Below are 23,991 nucleotides of genomic sequence, written 5' to 3'. Positions count from 1 at the left end.
TGGATTCAGGCAATGATCATCTCTTGCTGCTAATGTCAAAAGACAGGGACAACTGGACATTGTGCACCCTTCTAGGTCTAATTAACTATTTGCATTAAATGCAGGGGGGAAAGAAGCTTGTTAAATGACAGGTGGAGATGTGTCAATAAAACTCAGAATCTATCGAACAAATAGCCTGGCTTCTTCAAAATATAAATTGCAAGGAAAGAATTCTCCCTTCCAAAGGGGAATTTGCCAGTATGTGATAATAAAAACCTACGTATGCACTGGCCTTTGACCCAGCTCTCCCACTTCCCGGCATCTACCCTGAAGATATACTTTTCAACAGTACGAAAATACATACACACAAGTTTCCTCACTGAAACAGTTTGTAACTGCAAGATACTGGAAACAACCTGTGTGCCCATACATAAGTGGAGTGATTTCCAGGATGTGTTAAGGAAATAAAACAAAGTGCAAAGCAGTTTCTATAGAATGGCACCCTTCATGTTAAAAATCCTGGTTTTGATAACTGTACTGTGATTATAAAAAATGTTAATTTAACACTGGTGGAAACTGAGTGGAGAGTATACAAGAACTCTATTTTTGCAACATTTTGGTAGGTCAAAAGTTATTTCAAAATAAAATAAATTTAAATCTTTTAAAAAAATTACAAGCAGTAACATACTCTTGGATAACACTCCCAATTCTATGTAAGTCCAATGGAAAGAAACAATAAAGTGCTTTTAAAGTTACCTTTAAAAGGAGACTTGTCTCCAATTATAATACAGACAATATTTAATTCAGTGAGAAAAGATGGATTATTTAATAAATAGCATGGAATTACTACTCCCTTAGAAGAGAGGGGAGTACTAAGCTAGATCCCTACTTGATCCTCACACCAAATCCCAGATGAATTTTAGCCTGAAATATAATCAAAAAAGTTCTAGGAGAAAATGTGAATATTTCTATAACCTTGGAGGTAGGGAATACTTTTCTACACGTAAGACAGCCAGAAATGATAAAACATTGAGTTACAACTGCATAAAAAAAAATAATAAAACTTTATGTCAAAACACCCCAGTTAAGACAAATGAAAATTTGGAAAAAGTATTTGCTACATATGTTCGTTACTAATAAACAAAGAACTCTTATCAATAAGAGACCCCAACAGAAGACAAATGCATAAGGTATGTTTTTAAATGCAAATGGGAATAAATGAAAGATGTTAACCCTCACTCAATTAAAAGATGCAAATAAAAATGATACAATATTATTTTGCACCTAGCAAACTGACAAAAGGAAGGCAAAATCCAGTGTCCCAGTGCTATGGGCAAACAGGTTCTCTCATTTGTTGTAGGGTGGGAATGGAAACTGGTACTGCTTTGGAGAGCCACTTGCACCAAAATATATATTCACTTTGACCCTGCAATTCTACTGTTAAAAAATTTATCCTAAACTGACAATAACATAGGTAGGCAAATATTTATACAAGGACACTCTCATTTTAGGGTTGTTTGTAATAGTGAAACCTTAATCAACATAGTTTTCTCGAATCCTGGTAAATCTGAGATACCAAGTAGTCATAAAAAATGTTGCAGATCAAAAAAAAAGTCATAGATCTATACTTAACAGAAAAGAGTGTACAACATGTTGAGGGGGAAAGAACAATTCACAAAATGAATCAATGATTCCAATTTTGTAAATGAATTCCTGGAAGAGATGCTCACAAAAATGTTAGATACGGGATGACTATTAGTTGTTTTTTCTCCTATGTTTGGATTTTTACACCGATCACTTATTTTTAAAATAAAAATTTCAAGCTATTTTCAACTTTAGGAAGTCACCAAAAACAGAAACAGTAAGTACTAACATATTTATTATGGCATAAAGTAGTATTTTATACATTAACTCAATTTTATAGTAAAAACATTTTATGTACAATTGTAAAGAAACCACTGCACAAATAACTCCAATGTAAAATCGTGTTGTATTTCAACAGTTCGTTGACTTGATACATAAATTGGAAAATATTTTCTCAGTAGAAAATAGTAAAAATGGTAACATTTCCCAGGCTAGCCCAACTAGCCCACTTAAAACAAGCAATAGCTGAATTATACATTTATAAATATGGTCTGAATTCTGGGATCCAGGAGAAACTTTAAGTTCACCTATTAAAACAACCAGTTTCCTTAAAATTAAGTTGCGTAAAGTGAAACATCCAACAATCTTCCCCTTTACCCTTGATGTATGTCTGATTATTTTTCTTTAAGCTAATCCACATCAAGGTTTTACCTGTTCCTTCCTAAACAACAGGCACTATGTCCTTTTAATCTGCTTGGTAAAGTACTCATTCCTATCCAAACTGTGAAATGTTTTGATTAAAGTATGCTCAGTATTTGAGCAAAACTAGAATCTAATATGTTATAATACACAAGGCACACAAGAGTTGTCTACCATCCAACAACTTCCCCTAAATCCCTGTGGCTTGATGGGAAGCCATGAGGAGTAGGAGGAAAAGCATTACAATTGACAAGTAGATCCAGGAATAAAGGCAAGAGGATTTCTGAGAACAGAGACACAAACATCCATCCAATCAGGATTCAGATAGAACAGAAGAAGAACATTGCCTCAAGAATCTGAGTTCTGATCCCCTAATACTGCCAGGTGATCAAGAAAGGCAGCTACACATATACTCCACTGAGACACATCAGGGCCTAGAAAGATTTGTTACTCAAAATAATTAAACGAAAACAAAACAGGCCATGTAGTTTAATTTCTCCATCATGGCTTATTCCCTGAGATTTCCAGCACAGAATTTCTAGGAATTAAGGTGAGAAGACAATGCCCCTCTTAGGCTCCTGCACCATGTAGCAAGTTTCCCAGAGAATATTTGAGTACGCAGAGTTATCTGGCCAGGGGCTATACTAAGTTCTTCAGTTTCCTCAAAGCAACAACTTAAAATAACCGGTTTGTCTTAAACAAAAAAGGGCTCTAAGCAGTTAAAACCTTTCAACGGAGTAGCAGTCTAATAATGAAAGTACATGACTTTATTGTAATCTACAGGAACTAGGACTTTGAGAAACTAAATTGGATCGTTCTACCTAATAACCCCAGTTTGCCCATTAGAAATTAACCTCCAGAAACACTGACTCATTAAGTTTCCACCATTAAAAGAATACTGTATCATGTATCTTCACTTGTTCTCTTTGCTCTCAGCAGACATCAGTGTTTCCTCCTCACATGTAAAAAATATTTTCAGTGAGGTTTTTTTTAACTCGGCAATGAAAAAAATCTCTGCCCCCGGACTCCCTCAATTCCTTCTTGGTAAATAATGTTAATCTTCCAAGAGTAAGTGGAGTACATCTTCAAGCCCCATTTATCCAGCCTCCTTCCTTATAAACTAAGTTATGGGGCCATCTTATACATTTTGGAATTCCTTAAAGACAGTTGCTTTCTATTAAAATAGTTCGTTATATAGATATAAAAAATCTGTGAAGAATTCACTGAAGCATGAATCACCTGCTACTGAGAAGCTAAAAGTATATCAAAATGCACATAACGATGGCTAATCTACATGTCTACTATCAAATGTACCACCACCCTCCCGATCTAGAATATATGCTGGCATAAACTTTATTATATCCCAGCTACGTTTGAAATCTTGCTTCAAAACATCACTCAGTATTAATTCTCAGAAGACATGTTATAGGATAGGGCCACGGGAGTAGTTATTAGACAGGTGGCCAAGGAATGCCAATTACAGAAGCAAGCCTGACTTCTCAAAGTACTTCTCCAGAGATCACTGTATTCCTCATATTTAAGAACACTATTAAAACACACTTTTAATTATAAAAACAGGTCAACTTAAAGAGTATAGACAGATACATGCTTGACTTTTCCTTATGATCTATAGACAATGCATTAGAATGAAATATAATAAATTCATACACCTTTTCAAAAGGAAGACCTGACACAGAAGTAGCTATTAAGTTACAAATGACAATCATCAGATGAAATCATTTAGATGAAGCTTGTCTCTCTGGAAGAGATGGGGCATGGGCAAGTGGTCAGGAAGGAAATACAATGTGCTTTTAACTTTGCATGAAAAGAATGTTCAGTTCCCTGTTGCCAAACACAGTTGTTTTGCCATATAAATCCTCTACTTCAAATTACTGACCAAATGCTTTATTGAAACTCCGCTTCTGGCCTTTGTTTTGGAATCTGTTATTACTTCTGTTGCCACCTCCTGATCGCTGTCCTCTGAAGTTTCTATTTCCTTCCCGCTGTCCCCTGAAGCTTCTGTTTCCTCCCCGCTGTCCCCTAAAACCTCGATTGCCGTCCCGCTGTCCTCTGAAGCTTCGGTAGCCTTCCGGTGGTCCTTCCAGCTCTGGTTGTTCCGTGGCCACCGAGAGCTGCCAGCGGCGCGAATCGTGCCATTTTTCCTGTTGAGAGATGCTTTTGTTTCTACCTGCTTTGATTTTTATTGAATTTGGTTTAAAAAGGAATTAGAAAGACAAGATTTTTGCCCTTTCTCAAAGACAAAAACCAGATTGATAACCTAAGTGCTTAAAAGGTCATGGTCAAAAATAAGCTATCCTTTATGGCCCAAAATCCAGAATCACTGAAGTGTGTGAAAATAAGTTTCACTATGAGAAGTACCCTCAAAGTGTATCATTATTCAATTCCTTTACTATAGAGTAGCCAAAGCTATCAGCTAGTAAAACATAAATATATTACGTACAAACACATTTCTCACAGCAGTACTAAATAAAGATACAGCAATTTAAAATGTTTACGTAAATCCCACATTAACACACACAGGGAGGAAAAGCTGGATATTATTCACAAATCTGCAGAAAGGAAAACAGGCAGGCTGAGCAAGAAAAAAAAAATCCAAATAAAAGGCTAAGAGAAAAAAATACTATAATTCTAAATTGTCTTTTAGTAAAGGAACCACAGCTATTATTACCCTTTCTATTCTGTATTATCAATAATGAACATTTCATAATATAGATATGTTAACTTTGAAATCCAAGAGAAAGAATACCTGTACTTCTGTTACTGCTGCAGTAGGGACATCAAAGCAAACACCCTAGAAATGAAGACAAATTCAAGTTAATCCAGCCTTTGACTAGAATTATGAAAAGCACATTAAGTAATACTCCAAATGACCAGGTATTATGTTAAAAAAAAAAAAAAAGGTATCGATAAATAAATTTTAGACCAAGGCCAACGTATTGTACTTCCCAAAAGTACAATAGCAAAAAGCCAAGGGTATAAAAAAAAGGGACTCAAAAACGATTTTGAATTGACTAGAGCTCATTACTGGCTGTCACTCAAGTAGCGATTAGCTATATTTACAGCAGAGGAAACAGAGGCTTGGAGAGGCTCAATGACTCGTCTAAGGGCCCACAGCTGATTAGAGCAGGTTTTAAAAATCTGTTCAGTATGGCTCCAAAACCTATGGTCTGAAAACATTAAAATACACTGCTTTCTACCAGGAAGAGTGGGAACTATTCAGGATGGCCTAACTAAAAGCAGGAAAACAAATGATCTTCTATTGTTAAGTTTCTAGTTTTTCATAATTCAGCCTCCTATGAAGTTTTTTTTCCTATGAAGTTTTTAAGGAATTCAATACTTTATATACAACACTATCTTTTATAATAAGCAGTGACATCATTTCCAAATAAGGAGTGCTCCTATTTCTCCACAAATACAGTCAAAATACCCCTGCAGGTGAAACAAGCACCCTTCCCCACTGGCTGTCTTTAATTCCAACATTTTATGAGGAACACCCCTTCCACCCAACAATTTACCCAATCATAATCACAGGTAGCACCAGGTACCGATGGATTTTGCACTTTGTGGGAACCTTCATTCATGTGTTCACTAAGTATTCAATGCCAGGCACTCATTTGGGTAGAGAGAGAACTAGAAAACAGTCTTTGCCCTTGAGTAAGTCGTATGTTCTTGAGGCTCTCCATCAGTAAGCACAGCAAGGTAGAATTTACCTGAATAAAGGTATGACCTAAGAACTCTGCAGTACAAAGATGCCCCCAACTCTGCCATACGGCCAGGAAAAGCTTCTCAGGGAGACCAAGGCTAAGTTAGGTCACAAAGGCTACCATAAAGGGAGAAATCTATGCAATGGGTTGAGCATGCACTTAGGATGAGAGAAGGCAAGGTGTACTTGGCATTGTTGGAGTGAAGGGTATTGCTGGTGAGGAGGCAGATGAAGTCTGTAAGGAGGACAGGAGTCATCTCATAAAGGATCTTATTTTCCATGTGAAAGTTGGAATTTTTTGCCATAGAGTAAGTGGAGTTGCTTAAGGAAATAACCAACATGGTGAGACATGCAATGAGTTGGAGATAAACCTAATTTGGTTTACTAGGCCAGTGATTCTCCAAGTACGCTCTACTGGAACCGTGAGATCTTTTGAGGGTTTCAGAGTCAAAACTATTTTCCTAATGATACTAAACTGTTCTCAATTCTTTTCACTCGTTCTCTCATAAGGGCTCAGTGGAGTTTTCCAGACACTACATTCCATGAAATGACATCACTGCTTTGATGGCTAACAGAACATGACATTCTTTTAGAGTTCCAGTTTTAACTTCTAATACAGTACACATCAATAGATACAACCTACATAAACAGAAGCTTTTTGGTGTCCCCAACATTTAGGACTATCAAGGGGTCGTAAGACCAAAATGTTTAAGAATTGCTGTGCTGGTGGTCTATGCCATTAACTGAGAGCAGGACTCAGGAGAAAGAACACCAGGTTTGGAAGGCAAGATTTTAAAATTTGAATTGGAATTAAACGTTTTGAATTCAATTTTGAATAAGTTGGTTTCAAGTTGCATAATAAACGCCATCTGGTGGACACGTCAGGGAAACACCTGGATCTTCAGTCTAGCCCTGCAGGTAGATGGTGCAGGCTAGAGATCCCCGTAAGGTAGCCGTCAGTGACTGAGTGGCAACTGCAGGTCATGGACGACACTGCCTGGAGACTATCTACAGAATTAAAAGACGCAGCACTCCCGTAGAGCAAAGAGAAGCCACTGTACACTGTTTACTGACCGCAGAAAGCCACGGAACCAACAGCAAGGTCACAGCAGAGGCCTGGCCTTCCTTACCTGCTTTCCTTTGAGAAAGACCATTCCCTTCACTTTGGAATCGAAATCCTCACCCAGTTGCTCCTTAAGTTCTTTCCAAGCATAACTAATGTTTGGCATTTCAATCGAACACCGCAAGATCATGGTCACAAATCCCTATGAGCAGAAAGGGAACAAAATTAACGTCTCAGAAACAACCCTAACTTGATAAACATCTGCCCTCATGTTTCTAAAATATTTCTGGAACAGTTCTTCCTAACAGGATATACCTCCCCCAACCACCACACAAATTAGAACAAGTAAAACTGAGGAACTCTGAATAAGATTGGTGGATTGTGCCACATATCAATAACCCAGGTGTGATATTATTGTTTTCCAAAATGTTACCATTGGGGAAACTGGGCAAAGGGTACAAGGGATTGCTCTATTTTATTTCTTCCAACTACATGCGAACCTACAATGATCTCAACATTTCAAAAAAAGAGAAAAGAATACACCTTCTAAAGTCTCTAGATATTCTGGATAAATGTATTATATACATTTGTATGTGTATGTATTATTTTAGGATTAAAAATTTGAGATGTAATTCACATACCATAAAATTCACCATTTTATAGTACACGATTCAAGAGTTTTTAGTATGTTCACAAACTGTGCAACCATCACTACTACCTAAAATTCCAGAACACTTCATCACCCTAAAAAGAATCCCCATGCCCATTAGCAGTCACTGCCATTCCCCTCCTTCACCGAGACACTGGCAACCAATAATTTACTTCGTGTCTCTATGGATTTATAGACATCTACCTTCATGCAAAAGTTAAAACAAGAAGGGAAGTTTAAATGGAACACTTTCAAATCCTGCTCAAACTTCAAATTATAAAGCATCAGAAACTTCACAGAAACCCTCACCGCCTCTGAGTTGATCAAGGAGCGCTGGTCCACTGATGTGGCCCCCGAAATATGGGCCAGTGCCGCTGCCAGGGCTTCCACGGCCCCCTTCTCCTCTATCAGCTTCTCAGCTGACTGTTTAAAGTGACTAATGGCAGTGGGAGGCACAGAATCCAAAAGCCTACAATTTGATTAACAGTATATTTGTTAGGAGAAAGGATAGTAAAGTGGACAGATTTCATTTTCATGACAACAGCATTTCAAGATAAATCAGTAACTTTCAAACCCTATCTTTAATATGCCTACTGCATCATTTTGATGCAACGTATACAATCATCCCATTCCTTTCATTGTATCTAATTTACCACCAAACGAAGAGTTTTATCCTAAGGAAATAATAAGACAGATCTTAAGATGTTCATCACAGTGTTATAGAAAAAATGACTGTAAACAACGTTAAAATGTGCATCAATGTGGACTGGTTCAATAAGCCATGAAACAGAAACAGTGAAATGCCATACTGCCATTAAGAGTGATGTTAATAAATGTTGAACTTTTTTTACAATATGCATGTGTTACTTTTAGAATCAGAAAATATTACACCTATTCCCGTTCTAAAATGAGAAAAACTCCCAAATCATACTACAAATGATATAGGCCTTTATGACACTCTACTTTTATTCGGGAGTCACTATTGTCGTGGTGATAATGTCCCATCTCAAAGTGGAAAGAGATGACCCATGAGGATGGATAAGGCCGTGTCAGGCAGCCTCCTCGGCCTGGCTGCCCCTTGCAAGACCCGCTCTCATACACCATCAGCAGCACCTTTGTCTCTTTTCTGCTTCCTGGCCATCTGATTTCCTTAAAATTATTTCCTTAAATAATTTAACTGCTGTCATAGACAACCCTGTCTGCAGAATGTTTGAAGAAAAGCATGCCATGCTAAAATACATTTGAAAAATGCTAAGTTAAATGAGTTTCATTTGCAAGCTATTAACATGCCAATATCCAGCCTTTCTTTTGATCATGAATTCCCCCCATCTATTTTCTTAAAAAAGCATGTCGTATAGTTATAATAGTAATTGTGTGAAGCACTCTAAAAATGATGCGCAGTCTCTTGCCCTATGCAGGGGACATTTGGAAGACAGTGCCAACCCCACTTACCCCCAGGAATGCATACTACACAGCCGGGGATGCTAAACAGCTAAATATCCTTCAATTTGTTGGACAACCCCACACAATAAAAAATTTTCTCTTCCAATGCCAATGACAACCACTGTTAATCTAATCCTCACTAGGTAGATATTTACTATCACTTTAAGAAATAGTCATCTCTCATTCCCACCAGGTGGGCGACCGAATGAAGATCTGGAATATAATCTGTGGTCCAATCGAATCAATCTCCAGATGGGAAGAATCTACACCAGACCTAAGATACAGTTCCTTCAACCACCTAAGACAAACCAAGCTACTAATGGTGGTTTCCTCTGGTGAACAGGATTGGGCAGGCAGGAAGAGAAATGAGAATTTTTACTTTGTGTCATTTTACTTCAGCGCAGTCGGAGTGCTTTTAGAACAATCAGGTTATAAATTATTAAAACTAATGCATAAAGAAAATAAAATTTAAAAAGCCAAAGCTCATTACCGCACAAAGACACGCAATAAATAAACACTAAAACAGTCCATAGCAGTGGTAGGAAACATACCTGACTGCATCTTTGCTGGAAGCTTTTATTATCTCTGTCGCAGAAGGAACACCAATTCGTTTAAATTTAATTCCCTACAAGAAAATGGACCACAGTTTAATGTACAACATACCCATCAGTTGTTTCCACTGAGGTTAGTAGTTCTCTAATTTTTTCTACTTACCAAACTTATTTATATATAAGATAAACTTTTTATTTGACAATGGTTTTAGAGTTCCTATGCCATGCACTGAGTTTCCTTATTATTCCTTATTATGGTCCATTTGTCACAACTAAGAAACCCACACAGCTATGTTACTGTGAACTGAACGTCGGAGTTGATTAGAATTTCACTAATTTTTCCACTAACATCCTTTTTCTGTTCCAATATCCAATCCAGGATACATTATATCTAGTCACATGTTGTACGTCTTCTGTGACCTATGGCAGTTTGTCTTTCCTGGTTTTTCATGGCCTGGACAGTTTCCAGGAGACCTGGTCAGGTATTTTGTAGACTGTTCCTCAAAATGAGGCTGTCTGATACTTTTTACACGCTTAGACTGGAGTTATGGGTTGTAGGAAATAAGACCAGAGGTGAATGCCATCTTATCACATCTTATCAGGGGTACATGCTTATCACAGAATTCAACCATGATTACCTGACCAGGCAGTGTTTGCCGCTTTCTGCACTATAAAGTCATCCCTCCACCCCAATTCCTATTCTATTCCTTGTTAGCAAGTCGCTAAGTGTGGTCCACTCATGGAGGAGGGAGACTAAGCTCCACCTCCTGGAGGAGGAAGGACCTACATAAGTTTCCTTTTTGTTGTTTCAGGCGCACAGAACACAGTGATCAGACATTTACAGAACTCACCAAGTGATAACCCCACAAGCCTACTGCCCACCCGACACTGTGCAGTCATTGGAACGTTACTGACTATATTCCCCAGGCTGCACTACACATCCCCGTGCCTTTTTTTTTTTTTAAATTATAGTTGACGTTCAATACGTAAGAATTTCTTTACAGAAATTTTGTCAGGAAATTAGTCTCTTCTCTCCCATTTTAAAATTTATCCTTCACATATTCCCATCCTTTTGGTTTTCGAGCAATTCCTATAACCCCCTAATCTGTGCTTAAATAATTTGGATGTGTTCATGTTATCATTGTCTGAAAACTGCCTTTCAAACATAAGAACAATTCTTGTAATTGTAAATATGAAAACAAAACCATTGCGTTCAAATCCACAGTTACTTCAAAAAGGGCTTTATATCGTAGAATAATATATAAAACATGTATCTAACAACAAGCTTTCAGTCATGGCCACATGCTGGAGATAAAAATAATTTAAAACTAGTAACAAATGTAATGAAACCGAAGACTGACTTAGAACTCAACCTTCGCTGATTAAGGCTAAGAAAATAATTTACCGCCTTTTGCTCCACTTGTGCCAACTGATACTCTTCCTTGTGCTGATAAAAGCAGATGCAAATCCCTGTCCTTCCAGCTCTGCCCGTTCGCCCAGAACGATGAATGTAGGATTCCACATCCTATTGAAGTAAAATATGTGACAATGAGTGACAACGAACAACAAGGAGACAAAGACCTGAGCAGTCTACACGGGCAACACCTACAGAGGTTACATCTACCAGGGTTGTGAGGTGTTTCCTTTGCATTTCAATTTAAATTAAATAACTGACACTTTTTAAAAACCTCCAGAACAATGGTCCCTATCCTGTGGGCAAATCTGCAAAAGCATCTAAACAGTGCTGTCCAACAGAACCATAATATGTAATTTCAATCTTTCATTTCCTAGTAACCACACTAAAAAGTTAAGAAAAAAAAAAAAACAAGGTTAAATTACTTTTAATATTATTTAACTCAATATACCTCAAAGTTTTATCTTTTCAATATGCTAACTATATAAAACAAGCTATCAAACGAGAGCTTTTCTTTTTTCATGTCTTCAATATCCAATGTGTATAATAAAAAGTCTTAAATAAAAAGCAATCCAATGTGTATTTTATACTTAGAACACACGATGATTCAGACTAGGTACATTCCAAGTGTTCCCAGCTCCGTGTGGCTGTGGCTATCACACTGGACAGCACAGCCCAGGCTCACTGAAACAATGTCCATGCCACACACCATGGGACTTCCTTTGTAAGAACTGATGACTTCATAGTAATCAGGTATTTTTTCCATCATTGTAAACAACCTTTAATTCTGAGGGATTTGCTAGTTTGGAAGAGGTTATCGGGTCTTCACACTTGAAGCAATGGAAACAGTCTCCTTCAGACCAACTTTTATTTATGTGAAGTATTGTCCACGCCACAAAAACTATGATTCAGGGCCCTCTCTAAGAAGTTCCTATGTTCCACAAACCCACACAGTTTTAACCACAGAAGATGTTAACTACAGGCCTTTTGTCCTTTCTCTATCATCTAGCTCATGAGTTCATCTATCCTTCCCCAACCCCATCTAAGTCTTACACATGTTCAAAGCCCAGTTCAAAAATCACACTACCTCCACGAAGCCTTCCAGGATTCCCCTCTAACCAGAAATGATCTTCCCAATCTCTGTCCACTGATCACACTGGCACTAAACTGTCAGTTCGGAGGAGAGGGCCTCACAGTAAATTTTAAAAAACACCCTTAGCATCCTAGCACTCAAGAGATAGCTATTACTAATCACATGAAAGTAAAGAACACAACTTCCATTTTGTTTTAGGGCCCAAAAGAAACAACAAAATAAAATCAAAGTATAAGCCACTTACCTTTGGAGGAGAACTTTGTATAACCAGGTCAACTTCAGGGATGTCTAACCCACGCGCAGCAACATTGGTTGCCACCATCACTCCAAAATTACCATTTCTAAAGCCTTTCAAGGTGATTTCCCTTTGCTTTTGTGGAATGTCTCCATGTAATGACTGGGCATCCTGCCAAAGAAATAAACTGGCCTAAGAATACCATATCCAACAATACAGGTACTTTTTAAATCCTGGAAAAGACATTCATATTTTGGTGATACTTCGGCTGAATACAACACAAAGGGGAAAAAACTTGTCTTACATGGACAAACCTCAAAATTATTTCCACTCCTTGGTCATTAAATCATTGTAACCAACTATACTTACAAAGTAAAAACACCAGATAAGAGTGATCAAATCTACTCTGCTGGTGTAACCTTGGGTTTGAGCCACCTTTTCCTTACCTTTGAGAGGAGATTGACAGATTAGGTGAGCTCTAACATGTATACTCTGACTATTAATTAAAAGCTACTTCTTCCCTAAAGGAAATGGAGAGGAAGGACCAACCTGCTTTATGGATGTATCCTGAGACAACTCCTGGGCTTCTTTCTTGGTTTCACAGAAGATGATAGTGCGCCCTTGAAAACCACTGTACACTCGGATCACATCCCCAATAACTGCTGCTCTTTGAGTCCAGTGGCACTTGATAGCCAGATGCTTATGAGAGGAAAAATAGATCAATTGAATAAAGCCTAGTTGGAACATGAAATCACATGCTCAACAGTAACGGTACAGAAGCAATTGTTTAAGCCTGACTAGAGCAGACTGTGCCACCCGTTTAGAGAAAAAAACTAAACCATTAAAGCAGAGAGCCCTTCCCCTTTCTCCAAAGAGCTTCTTTATCTATTTTCTGACCTAACCAGGAAAAGAAATACCATTCAGATTCCTGCAGGAAACCAAGTAAGTGAAAAGAGAAAAGTTTCTGTACGTTTTGTCCTTTTATCCACTTAAAAAATGTACCTGTTCCTTGGGTGAAATGAATTAATCTAGGTACAGGATCCTAAAATGAAAAACCACTTCAACACAAAGCACTAGATTTCTCTGCTGCCCTCTAGTGTTTAAATTCTAGTTGTAACTTCTTTAGATAGTTAAGACGGATTAGGTTTTAAAAGATTTTGAAATCAGGCTACCAGATGACGAAATTTAGAAAACACATACCATATACAACTCGAAAAGAAATTTATCTTTACTTGGCTTTTCATATGGATTTATTATTCATCTGGAAAAAGAGTTTGTATTTGGCAGTCTTAAAACTATCAGATGAGAAAAACGATATACAATTTATTACTAATTCCAGCAACCAAATGAATCATTTACCTCCACAGTTATTGCCGTTTTCTGAGTCTTTTTCCCAATTAGGTCGACCTGTTCATACGTAGATTTCATGTATTTCTTAGCAACATTATAAACCCAATGAGGGCAAGTTGCAGAAAAAAGCAATGTTTGGGGATTGTCTTCTGAATCTTTGGGGGGGAAAAAAAAGTCAGTACGAATAACCCAAACAAGCCTACATAGTAGTCTACCTCACCCAATTCTCCTGGGGCCCATCAACAAACATTCCACAGCAACCATTAGGCCAACCCAGGCATTGAGGACACAAAAATGAAAGACACAGAGGTTCCCAACAATGAAATACTGCCCTTGAAATAGAAAAGCACTTTAAATTTATTTTGCTTTCTAACCATTGGTGTTTATGAACCACAAGGGAAACCTGTCCATTATAACAAAACCTACCAACTGGAAAATACCAATTCATTGCATTTTCATATATTTGAAATGGCAGTATAAGATGGTAGGACCCTGTTAGAGAGCAACTTGACAATGTATATTGAGGAGCATGAATTATTTATGTCTTTCAACTCAGTAATTTTACTTCTGGAAATCTACCCTAAAGAATTCCAAATACTGTGGTGTGAAAGGAAGCTCTCTGCACAAAAACATCTGTAAGCAGAATTATTTACATTATCTAAAAATTAAAATACGCATGGAATTAAATCATGGTACAGCCAATTCATGATTATGCCAAATTTTTACAAAATATTAAGGTTATTTAATATTTCAGTTACTATTTTAGGTTAATTAAGGTTATAATTAACACGTACACAAATAGCACAAAATCAGGAAGAAATATACCAAAAGTAAAGTACACTAAAGTGGTAGATAACGGAATTTTCCTCTTTTAGTTTCCCAAATTTCCCCCATTGTAGTTATGTGATAAATCATTTTTCCAAAAAAAAAAACTCAAGTATTCCTGACTAAAATAAGTCACCTCCCAATCTCCCAAGGTTTCCTTTAACTCTTAGCAGACTACTCAATCACCCCCCTTCCTCTGATCTCTTCTATCAGTTCCTTGAACTTGGCGTTTACCTTTCTTGTATGCCGCACTTAAAATCTCTTCCACTTGATCAGCAAAGCCCATATCCAACATCTGGTCAACTTCGTCCAGGACAACATGCTTCAGTTTGGTGAGATCCAGCTTGCCATTCTGCAGGTGGTCTTTGATACGACCTGGCGTCCCAACCAGGATGTCGATCCCGTTCCGCATGCGTTCAACTATAAAGAACATCAGCGATAAGACACACTAGGTTTTTAAGTCCTTGTATTAGTGTGGGATACCAATTAAGTATTTTTTATTCTAAAATATGTATAAACTATTGTACAAGGTAACATGTACAAGGTAACTGTACAAGGTATCATTATTAAAGATAAAGATACTCAAGGCACTCCTTGATCTAGTGGAAAAAACATATAAGAAGTGACAGTCCAGTGTATGATGTGACACAACAGAAAAATGCACCAGCGGGGGATGGCAGCACCAGGAGATGACTTCCTTGGCTGGTGGAAAAGTGTCACGGTTTGACAAAGTAAGAATAAGAATCTCAAAGAAATAGGAACTTTCTATAAGGTGGGGTTTAGGTAGAATGAGACAAGATAGAAGGGCAAATATTCCAAGAAATTACAGAGACATTCAGGAAAACAGAGTTCAATATAACTGGGATGAGATGGTAATAATGCAGCTTTTTATTGGGTTGCTATTGCAGCCTAGGGATACCAGGCACTCTACATACATTATCCAGTTCAGTCCTCACAATACTCCTGCAGGGTGAGTTTAGTTACCATATTATATACATGTGCAAACTAAACTACAAACAAAATCAAGCAACTTGAATTTAAAAATCACACAGCTACTCTGTGAGTAGTTTAAATTCAAATCCAGGCCTCCTTTCTGATGCCAAAGCCTACATCTGTTCCATCAAAGCTGGAAAGGAATAATCACAGCCTTGTGTGCCAATGCTACGGCTTTTTTAATGCCTTGAATCCCTTCCTGAATTATGTATCTGCTCTACATGATAAAACTTCAACTGGCAAAGTAATGGAATACGACAGCAGGGGCTGCAACAGTTGGCCCTTGGGCCCAGAGAAAAGAAAGCCTGGCTGTAGCAAAAATGAATTAAGGATGCAAGAGGCAGAGACCCAAATTCCTTGACAGATAAAGAGTAACCTTCTGACTTTCTGTTAGGTTGGTGCAAAAGTAACTGCGGTTTTTACAATTTTTAACCTTTTAAACTGCAATTATTTTTGCACCAACAGAATAGTTCCAACAGCCCAAACAGACTCTGTCCTTTTGGGTTCAGTAAGGTATCTCTGCAGCCTTTAGATGAACATAGGACCATGTTCTTGACCATCTTTAAACAATAACAAAAGAAAACCACCAGAAGATTAGACCAAGTAGAGCTGGATATCACGGTCAGAAGAAATCCAACCAGGGCACCCAACAATGGATGCCAGGTTTCTTCCCTCACTTTTGGATTTACTTACTTTGACCTCCATAGGGAGTTCCACCATAAAAACAAGCCACTGCCAACCTTTTTGTGATGTCACTGAAGTCTCTGCTTACTTGATTTGCCAACTCCCTGGTGGGCGTAAGAACCAGTACCTGAAAAGGAAAAACTAATAATTGAATTCAAAGTATTATGCAGTACTTGGTTCCTTAACAAATTTGGAATCCATCAGAAGGTTCAACGCATCCCAACAAATATTTTCAAAACATCTATTATGTGCTTTGCAATGTGCTGTGTGTGTGAAATGACCATAAATAAAATATGGTTCCTGAACAGCTTTTCTCAAAAGAAAAGCTTGTGATCCTAGCCATCAGAAGAAAAGTAGGTGACTAAATGTATGGTGCTCCAGGAGCGCTGCACGAGCAGGCTGAAGGTACTGGGGTAATTTTCATGGAGCTGCTAGTACTTAAAGAACAGCACCCATGAAAGGAACAACTTGAGCACGCAGTCATGCTACTGATATTAACATTAATTAATATTTACACTTCTACTGTGTCTCAGGCTCTATTAAATGCTAAATATGCATTATTCTCATTTAATTCCCACAACTTATTCACCTAACAATTGTATTGTACAATTGAATTGTTAATACCTACACTAACACACAATAGAGTTCTAAAACCAAGAGGCAAGGAGAGAGAGAGCCTGGATTTAAATTCAGGCAGTCAGGCTCTAAAATTTATGGTGTGAACCTCTACTTCACGGTAAATCTGAAGTGGATTGGAAGTCAGACAAGTTAGGCAGGGCCAACAAGGTGAAGGGCTTTGAATCCTTGAGCAGTCTGAGTTTTTTTTATTTTTTTCCCCTTTCAAATAATTGTATTATTTATTTATTTTTTAAGTTTATTGGGGTGACAACTGTTAGTAAAGTTACATAGGTTTCAGGTGTACAATTCTGTAATACATCATCTATATATCATTTTCTGAGTTCACCACCCAGAGTCAGTTCACTGAGCACTCTGAGTTTGCTCATACAACAGGACATACAACATGAAACTGCTACGGATTCGCAGGTATGGTAACAACGTGACACAAATATGATTTAAGAACAACTTGCTACATGCATCCAACAGATGTTTATTGAACACCCACTATGTGCCAGGTGGTATTCTAGGTACTAGAATAATTCATTTGTGTACTAATATATATGTTTACAGCAGTAAACAAATAAATTAGTGGGCATGACCATGGAAGGCCAGTAAGCAGTAAGGTGGGGCCAGAAATTACCCCCAGCCAAGGTGCTAACAGGCATTTCAGTGAGGTGGAAGTCTTGGCCTCTCCAAGTGCCCCTCCTTCTATTCATGGGTCTCTAGTAAAAATGTTTGCTACATTTTAAGCAGAAATAGTCAAAGACACTTGAACAAACCTGTGAACACCAGAAAAACATCTAATAGTTTGAAAAGAATATGATGAGCATGAATAACACTGCTGATCACAACAGGACACATTACAATATTCAAATAGATAGGATTTGTGGCCAACATTCTTAAAAGAATTACCTCTGTTAAGCAATATAAGCTATAATTTAAAAAAAATTATCCTGGTTTAGCAGCAGATAAAGATCTATAGAGCAAATTCCCAAAAAAGGCTTTAAGGAGAACCCAATAAAAACAATAGGGTATGTACACATATAGATGGTTTTTCCTCTGCAGATCTGGAAGCGTTGAGGTCCCTGGTAAAGCTGCTTACCTGAGGGGCACGGCCTCTCCTCCGGTCTTGCATTTCTCCCAGAAGTTTCTCAATCAAAGGGATAGCAAAGGAGAATGTCTTCCCAGTTCCTGTCCGTGCCTGTGCAATTAAATCCTTTCCACCGTAGACATGGTAAAATGTCTTTGCTTGTATAGGAAACAGGAAGGTCACTCCACGGGCTGTAAATAAATTAATCGTCATTTGATACTGTAGTTCTTAAAATACCAGCCATATGGGAGGACCCAAGCATCCCCATGCTTTTGATCCTGCAGAACTAGGGAATTCTACGTTCTGGTTAACATCTACAAAGTCACATTCACATATATTCTAGTCGTGAAGAATCTGCTTGACTGAAAAGTATCAACAAACTTTAAAGCACCAAAGTATAGTAAATATTTATTATTTTAAGAGATTAAGTCACTCGTCATGAAATATCATCCACAAGTCAGCATAAGCCTGAAAATCAGGTGCTGTGCAGTCCAGACTGTGCCACACCTGTTCAGAAAACACCTAGTCGAGCACCTGTGACTACCGAGCTCGTTCACAGGCACACTGCTAAGGTGAGTTCTAAGCCAGGCTGCTATCATTAACCTAGAGATGGCTCAAGAAGTAGAAGAGGATAAAAAAAGAAAATGCTAACATGACATCAACTGTTTAATTGCAGCAGCGCTATCAATCATCACACTTTGGAATATACATACTGTATTGAATCAATTTTAACCATCTGTTTAAGAGGCAGCAAAGGACCATCACTGGTATAGTCCTATATTGAATGTATAGATCTACTCCAATTATTTGGTTGCATATATTGTCCTCCAACAAGAATATAACCTAATTCACCTCAAACACAGTGGAGTACTTCCAAATAATGTTCTAAATTATACAACATTTCCAAAAATATTACCTTTGAGAAGTTTAATAGTCTCTTCAGATATGGGGAAATTAGAGAAAGCTCCTTCTTTTTGTTCCACAGGTATTTCCTATCAAGTAAAGGGCCACAGAAAGAAATCAATAACTTTACTCCTACAGTTAATACACAGAAGTCTTTTGAGAAACGAAAGAACCTATTTTAAAAACATCGCTTCTCAATCAACCAAAGAGACACTTGGTAGCTAAATCAAGATCTGAAAAGGAAATATATTGTAATAATCTATAAAACCCTAACAAAAGAAATATCTATAGCGAATATATACTGTACATATACAACGTGTGGCTAGTGAAGGCAGATTCAATCTCAATATACTGTTGAACAGGTCATCAGCCCTTTCCCACAGCGACATCTCATATATAGCCATAGAAAATAAGGAACAAACAGTTATGGTAAAGTGGTCAGTGGCATTACTTGATAGTAAAAAATCTGAATGCCCAACAGAATAATTACGTGAATTTCTAAATATTTATGATTATATAACCATGAAAAAGATTTAATATTTTTATTTAATAAAAAAATAAGTATATAAAATTAAATATTTAATAAAAGTGAGAGAAATGCTTCTATAAAAATGGGAAAGGGGGGCCGGCCCGGTGGCTCAGGCGGTTAAAGCTCCATGCTACTAACTCCGAAGGCTGCCGGTTTGATTCCCACATGGGCCAGTGGGCTCTCAACCACAAGGTTGCCAGTTCAATTCCTCCAGTCCCGCAAGGGATGGTGGGCAGCGCCCCTGCAACTAAGATTGAACATGGCACCTTGAGCTGAGCTGCGGCTGAGCTCCCGGATGGCTCAGTTGGTTGGAGCGCATCCTCTCAACCACAAGGTTGCTGGTTCGACTCCTACAAAGGATGGTGGGCTGCGCCCCCTGCAACTAGCAACGGCCACTGGACCTGGAGCTGAGCTGCACCCTTCACAACAAAGACTGAAAGGACAACAACTTGAAGCTGAATGGCACCCTCCATGACTAAGATTGAAAGGACAACAACTTGACTTGGAAAAAAGTCCTGGAAGTACACACAGTTCCCCAATAAAGTCCCGTTCCCCTTCCCCAATAATATCTTAAAAAAAAAAAAAAAAATGGGAAAGGCACGATACAAGATCGCATATAGTACAATCCTAACCTGATTTAAAGAAGTAGTTGCATATATAAAAAGTACTATACGGGAACATCCAAATTCAATGCAGAAATTATAGGGAGTTTTTTGATAAAATTCTTTATTTCCTGAATTCTCTAGATCACATAGTTTAATAATCAGAAAAAAATTTTAAATGCTGATCACAACCTACAACACAAAATTGTTTATTAAAATTAGGGTTTTTCTTTGATGACTGAGTTTCTGAAAGGTAACAGAACTAACTTCCAAATGCAGACATTTCATCATCCTGCTCAACTCAAATTAATGGTCTAAACAAAGAGCTTTATGCAATCCAGCAAATACCTTTTCAGTGGTTCCACTGAATTGTGATTTATTTTGTGAAATCCTTCAGAGGGAAGCTAGGGTCTATTTGCATGACTATATCCCTCCTCTTGATTTTTGACATGCAAATACGCTGGCTGACATCTTGAGAGACTTTCCCCAAACTTAAACAGATCTGCTTACTTGCAAAGGAGGCATTCTAATCTATGCTCAAAGGATCCCCCATGAAGTGCTGACATATCAAATTTCCTCCCTTTATTAAATAATATGCATCAATAACCTATTTATCTGAAACAATAACAAAAGATACATTCTACATATTTAAATACAACTTCACCTGCTCTAACTCACTGTTACTTTCTTCACTGGCAGCTTCCTTGGAGTTGGAATCAGGTCCAGAATGAGAGATCCCATTCTTCAGTTTGGGGCTTTTCTCTCCAATTTCTCCATTCATTTCCTTTTCTTTCTTCATCTTCTTGGGCTTAGGGGCAGATATTTCTTCTTCAGAAGGCTCCTCATTTTTTATTGCTTTTTTGGTTTTTGAAGCAACAACTTTCTTTTCAGTGGGCTCCTTTGGTTTTTTCACACGTTTGGTTTCAGGAGAAATAATGTCATCTTGAGATGGCTCGTCTTTCTTTTTTGCCTTTTTGGATTTAGGAGAAATCATGTCAACTTCAGACGGCTCTGCTTTCTTTTTAACTTTTTTAGTTTTGGGGGAAACAACTTCTTTTTCTTCTGCTGCCTCTTCATATTTTGCCTTTTTTCTACCTTTCTAAAAAAAAAAAAATCAATAAAGAAAATACAAGCATTGAACAGAGAATCTGATTCATTTGTATAATACACCAATTCTAGATTATTACAAAATCACATAATTAAGAAGAACACAATTTAGGGATATTTTTCAACATCTGTACTTTCACCTTGCAACAAGGCAAAAAATCAAACAGTAGCCTTTTTAGTACTATTTTTTAGCTTTATGGAGTTAAGTACATATTAGTAATTTTCATTATATTAAGTACATAATTAGTAATTAGCTTGGAAGAGAATGCTTCTTGGTAATTATTTAATTTATACTGATCAAACCAACTGTAAAATCAAACTTTCACAAGGGATTTGGGGTGGCTCGTGGGATACTCCAACAGGCTCTAAACTAAATAAACTAAATAGCAAGTGATCAAATACAGTTTAATTCTGATAGATTAATAGGCCATACATGTCCACGGATAGATAATATTAAGCCGACTTCTTTGCTAGAATTCCTGCACAGGGCAAACAAGAGTTCATAATATCTGCCTTGCCTATCTCACAAGTGCAAATGAATTTACATTGAGACACTTTTTGAACCAAAAAGCTATAAAAACCCACAACCTATCACGCCACGTTTAAAAATTATGTACCTAATACAAAGAAGAAAAACTGGGGCCAGCCCAGTGGCTCAGGTTAGAGTTCTATATCCCTAACTCCAAAGGCTGCCGGTAACCACAAGGTTGCCGGTTCAATTACTCCAGTCCCGCAAGGGATGGTGGGCAGCGCCCCCTGCAACCAAAATTAAACACGGCACCTTGAGCTGAGCTGCGGCTGGGCTCCCGGATGGCTCAGTTGGTTGGAGCGTCCTCTCAACCACAAGGTTGTGGGTTCGACTCCCACAAGGGATGGTGGGCTGCACCCCCTGCAACTAGCCAGGGCAACTGGACCTGGAGCTGAGCTGCGCCCTCCACAACTAAGACTGAAAGGACAACAACTTGACTTGGAAAAAAAAGCCCTGGAAGTACACACTGTTCCCCAATAAAGTCCTGTTCCCCTTCCCCAATAAAATCTTTAAAAAAGAAAAAAGAAAAAAAGTTACAAGGAAGTGTAATGAGTGAAACCTCAAAACCAAACCAGATTATGGCTCCTACCTAAAATGTCTGACCTATCCAACTTTTCATTACTAAAAACTTAATTATTGCTGAAAACAATTAGACAGATGTTGTAACCTGTTAAAACCTCTCTGGCAGAGCCACAGCACAATCCCGGAAGTACAGACTACTACACTGAGCTGCAATCTGCCTCCCTGAAACTTCAGGCCTGGCCTCTGCTCTCAAATCATGGATGAGGGGTAATCTCTCCCACAAGACCTGTCTTTCAGACTCCTGAAAAATAATGTGGTCCCCCCATCCAAGACTTCAGTTCTTTCATCCCTTGGTTCCACCAAATTAGAGTGAATTTCCCATCCCCTTGGTCTCTTCTGGAACACAGAGGAGTTTGGTCATGTCCCTCCTAATCTGAGCGTCCCACAACTGAACACGTTCAATGGTGCACAGCAGGTAAAGCAGGACCACCTCCTCACCAGTGTGAGGGACATAAATGATAAACGTCTAAGTATTACTTTGTCTTGTGCACCTGAAACTAATAAAAATTAAAAAAACTCCCCATAAAAAAGACCCAGAATTGACTCTGGGTGGTGAACACACAATGGGATTTATAGACGATGTAATACAGAATTGTACACCTGAAATCTATGTAAATTTACTAACAATTGTCGCCCCAATAAATTTAATTAAAAAAAAAAAAAGACCCAGACACAACAAGCAAGGAAAATCCGAAGTCCTATACAACACAAGTTCAGGGACAATCTTTGTTCCCACTGACATTATCTCAGAACAGATCAGCCACAGTTAAATCACTTTCTACAGAAGCAACAGCAGGAGGAAGACAGCTATCAAGGTAATGTATGGCTACTGAACTCTGCTGGCCTATCTCAAAAATAGAGTGTACAGTTAGCACCACAGGCGGCTTCACATTTCCACGGGTAATCTGGTGAATAAACATTAAGAGGACCCGAATTACTTCTTCTAAGGGTCGCTTACCGGAAAACAAACTGTACTTCACTTAAGAGGGTAAAAAGAACGTCACTGCTGACGCCGCCCACGTGTACCTGTACCGGTGGGTTCAAGTCTCGCTGGTCTAGCCTGCAAGTGTCAGTCCCTACCGTGACTTACGATTCCCTCCGCGCACACACTCGCCTGGAGTTAGGTCTGAGTCTGAGCCAAAACGCGCGGCCTAACGGTAAACTTACAACCCCGCGCACCGGGTGCAGGGCGCCCACACTCCGGGACCACGTGGGACACCGGCCATCCCTCCCGTTCCGAGCGGTCCGGCCTCGGCCAGAGCTACCCGAGCGCGGCAGCGCGCCCATCGCCCGCGGAGACCACCACTCCTGGACGTTCCTTGACCGAAACCCACGCGGGTCTCCGCACGAGGCCGGTCAGCGCCGCGCCCCACGCGCTCCCAGCCGGGACACCCCGCGGCTTCCTACTCCGCGGCCCCGCTCCCCTCAGCGCCCCGGCCGCTCGTCCTGCCTTGCCCCAGGTCCCTCGGCCCCCGGTGGCACCTTCTCATTTTGCTTTCGCGGTATCTCCAGTTTCCCCATGGCCGTGTCTGAGTCCAAATCCGCGTCACTAAGGAGTTTCCCAGGCATCACTCAGCACGGACCGCGTAGACCGACCAACTCCGTCCACCGCGTGGAGAGGAAGAGACTAGAGTAACCCTTGGCCCACCCAGCTTTCGTCACTTCCTGTGACAAAAGCCTACGAAAGCCTTTCCCCCGGAAGCAGAAAGCTCCACGAAGGCGGAGCCCCACGGGCGCTGGCTGCG

The 23,991-nt window shown here is 38.9% G+C and overlaps 1 protein-coding gene across 1 annotated transcript; it reads right to left on the bottom strand.

The window, feature by feature from the left end:
• Nucleotides 1-1,026: 1,026 nt before the first annotated feature.
• Nucleotides 1,027-23,918, bottom strand: DDX21 (DExD-box helicase 21). Its single transcript, XM_081073763.1, has 15 exons — nucleotides 23,729-23,918; nucleotides 20,693-21,127; nucleotides 18,911-18,986; nucleotides 18,007-18,185; nucleotides 16,296-16,413; nucleotides 14,844-15,029; nucleotides 13,794-13,939; nucleotides 12,984-13,133; nucleotides 12,444-12,605; nucleotides 11,098-11,217; nucleotides 9,693-9,766; nucleotides 8,008-8,167; nucleotides 7,117-7,251; nucleotides 5,030-5,074; nucleotides 1,027-4,424 (listed from the first exon to the last, which is right to left on the bottom strand). Exons 1-15 carry the CDS (start codon nucleotides 23,813-23,815, stop codon nucleotides 4,152-4,154), a joined length of 2,346 nt encoding a protein of 781 aa, XP_080929889.1. The 5' UTR covers nucleotides 23,816-23,918; the 3' UTR covers nucleotides 1,027-4,151.
• Nucleotides 23,919-23,991: the final 73 nt, after the last annotated feature.

The sequence above is a fragment of the Rhinolophus hipposideros genome (genome assembly GCF_964194185.1).
Source record: "Rhinolophus hipposideros genome assembly, chromosome: 15".
In the NCBI taxonomy this organism is placed as follows: domain Eukaryota; kingdom Metazoa; phylum Chordata; class Mammalia; order Chiroptera; family Rhinolophidae; genus Rhinolophus; species Rhinolophus hipposideros.
The sequence above is the reverse complement of the archived record's forward strand: the minus strand, read 5'-3'. Positions and strand labels throughout refer to the sequence as shown.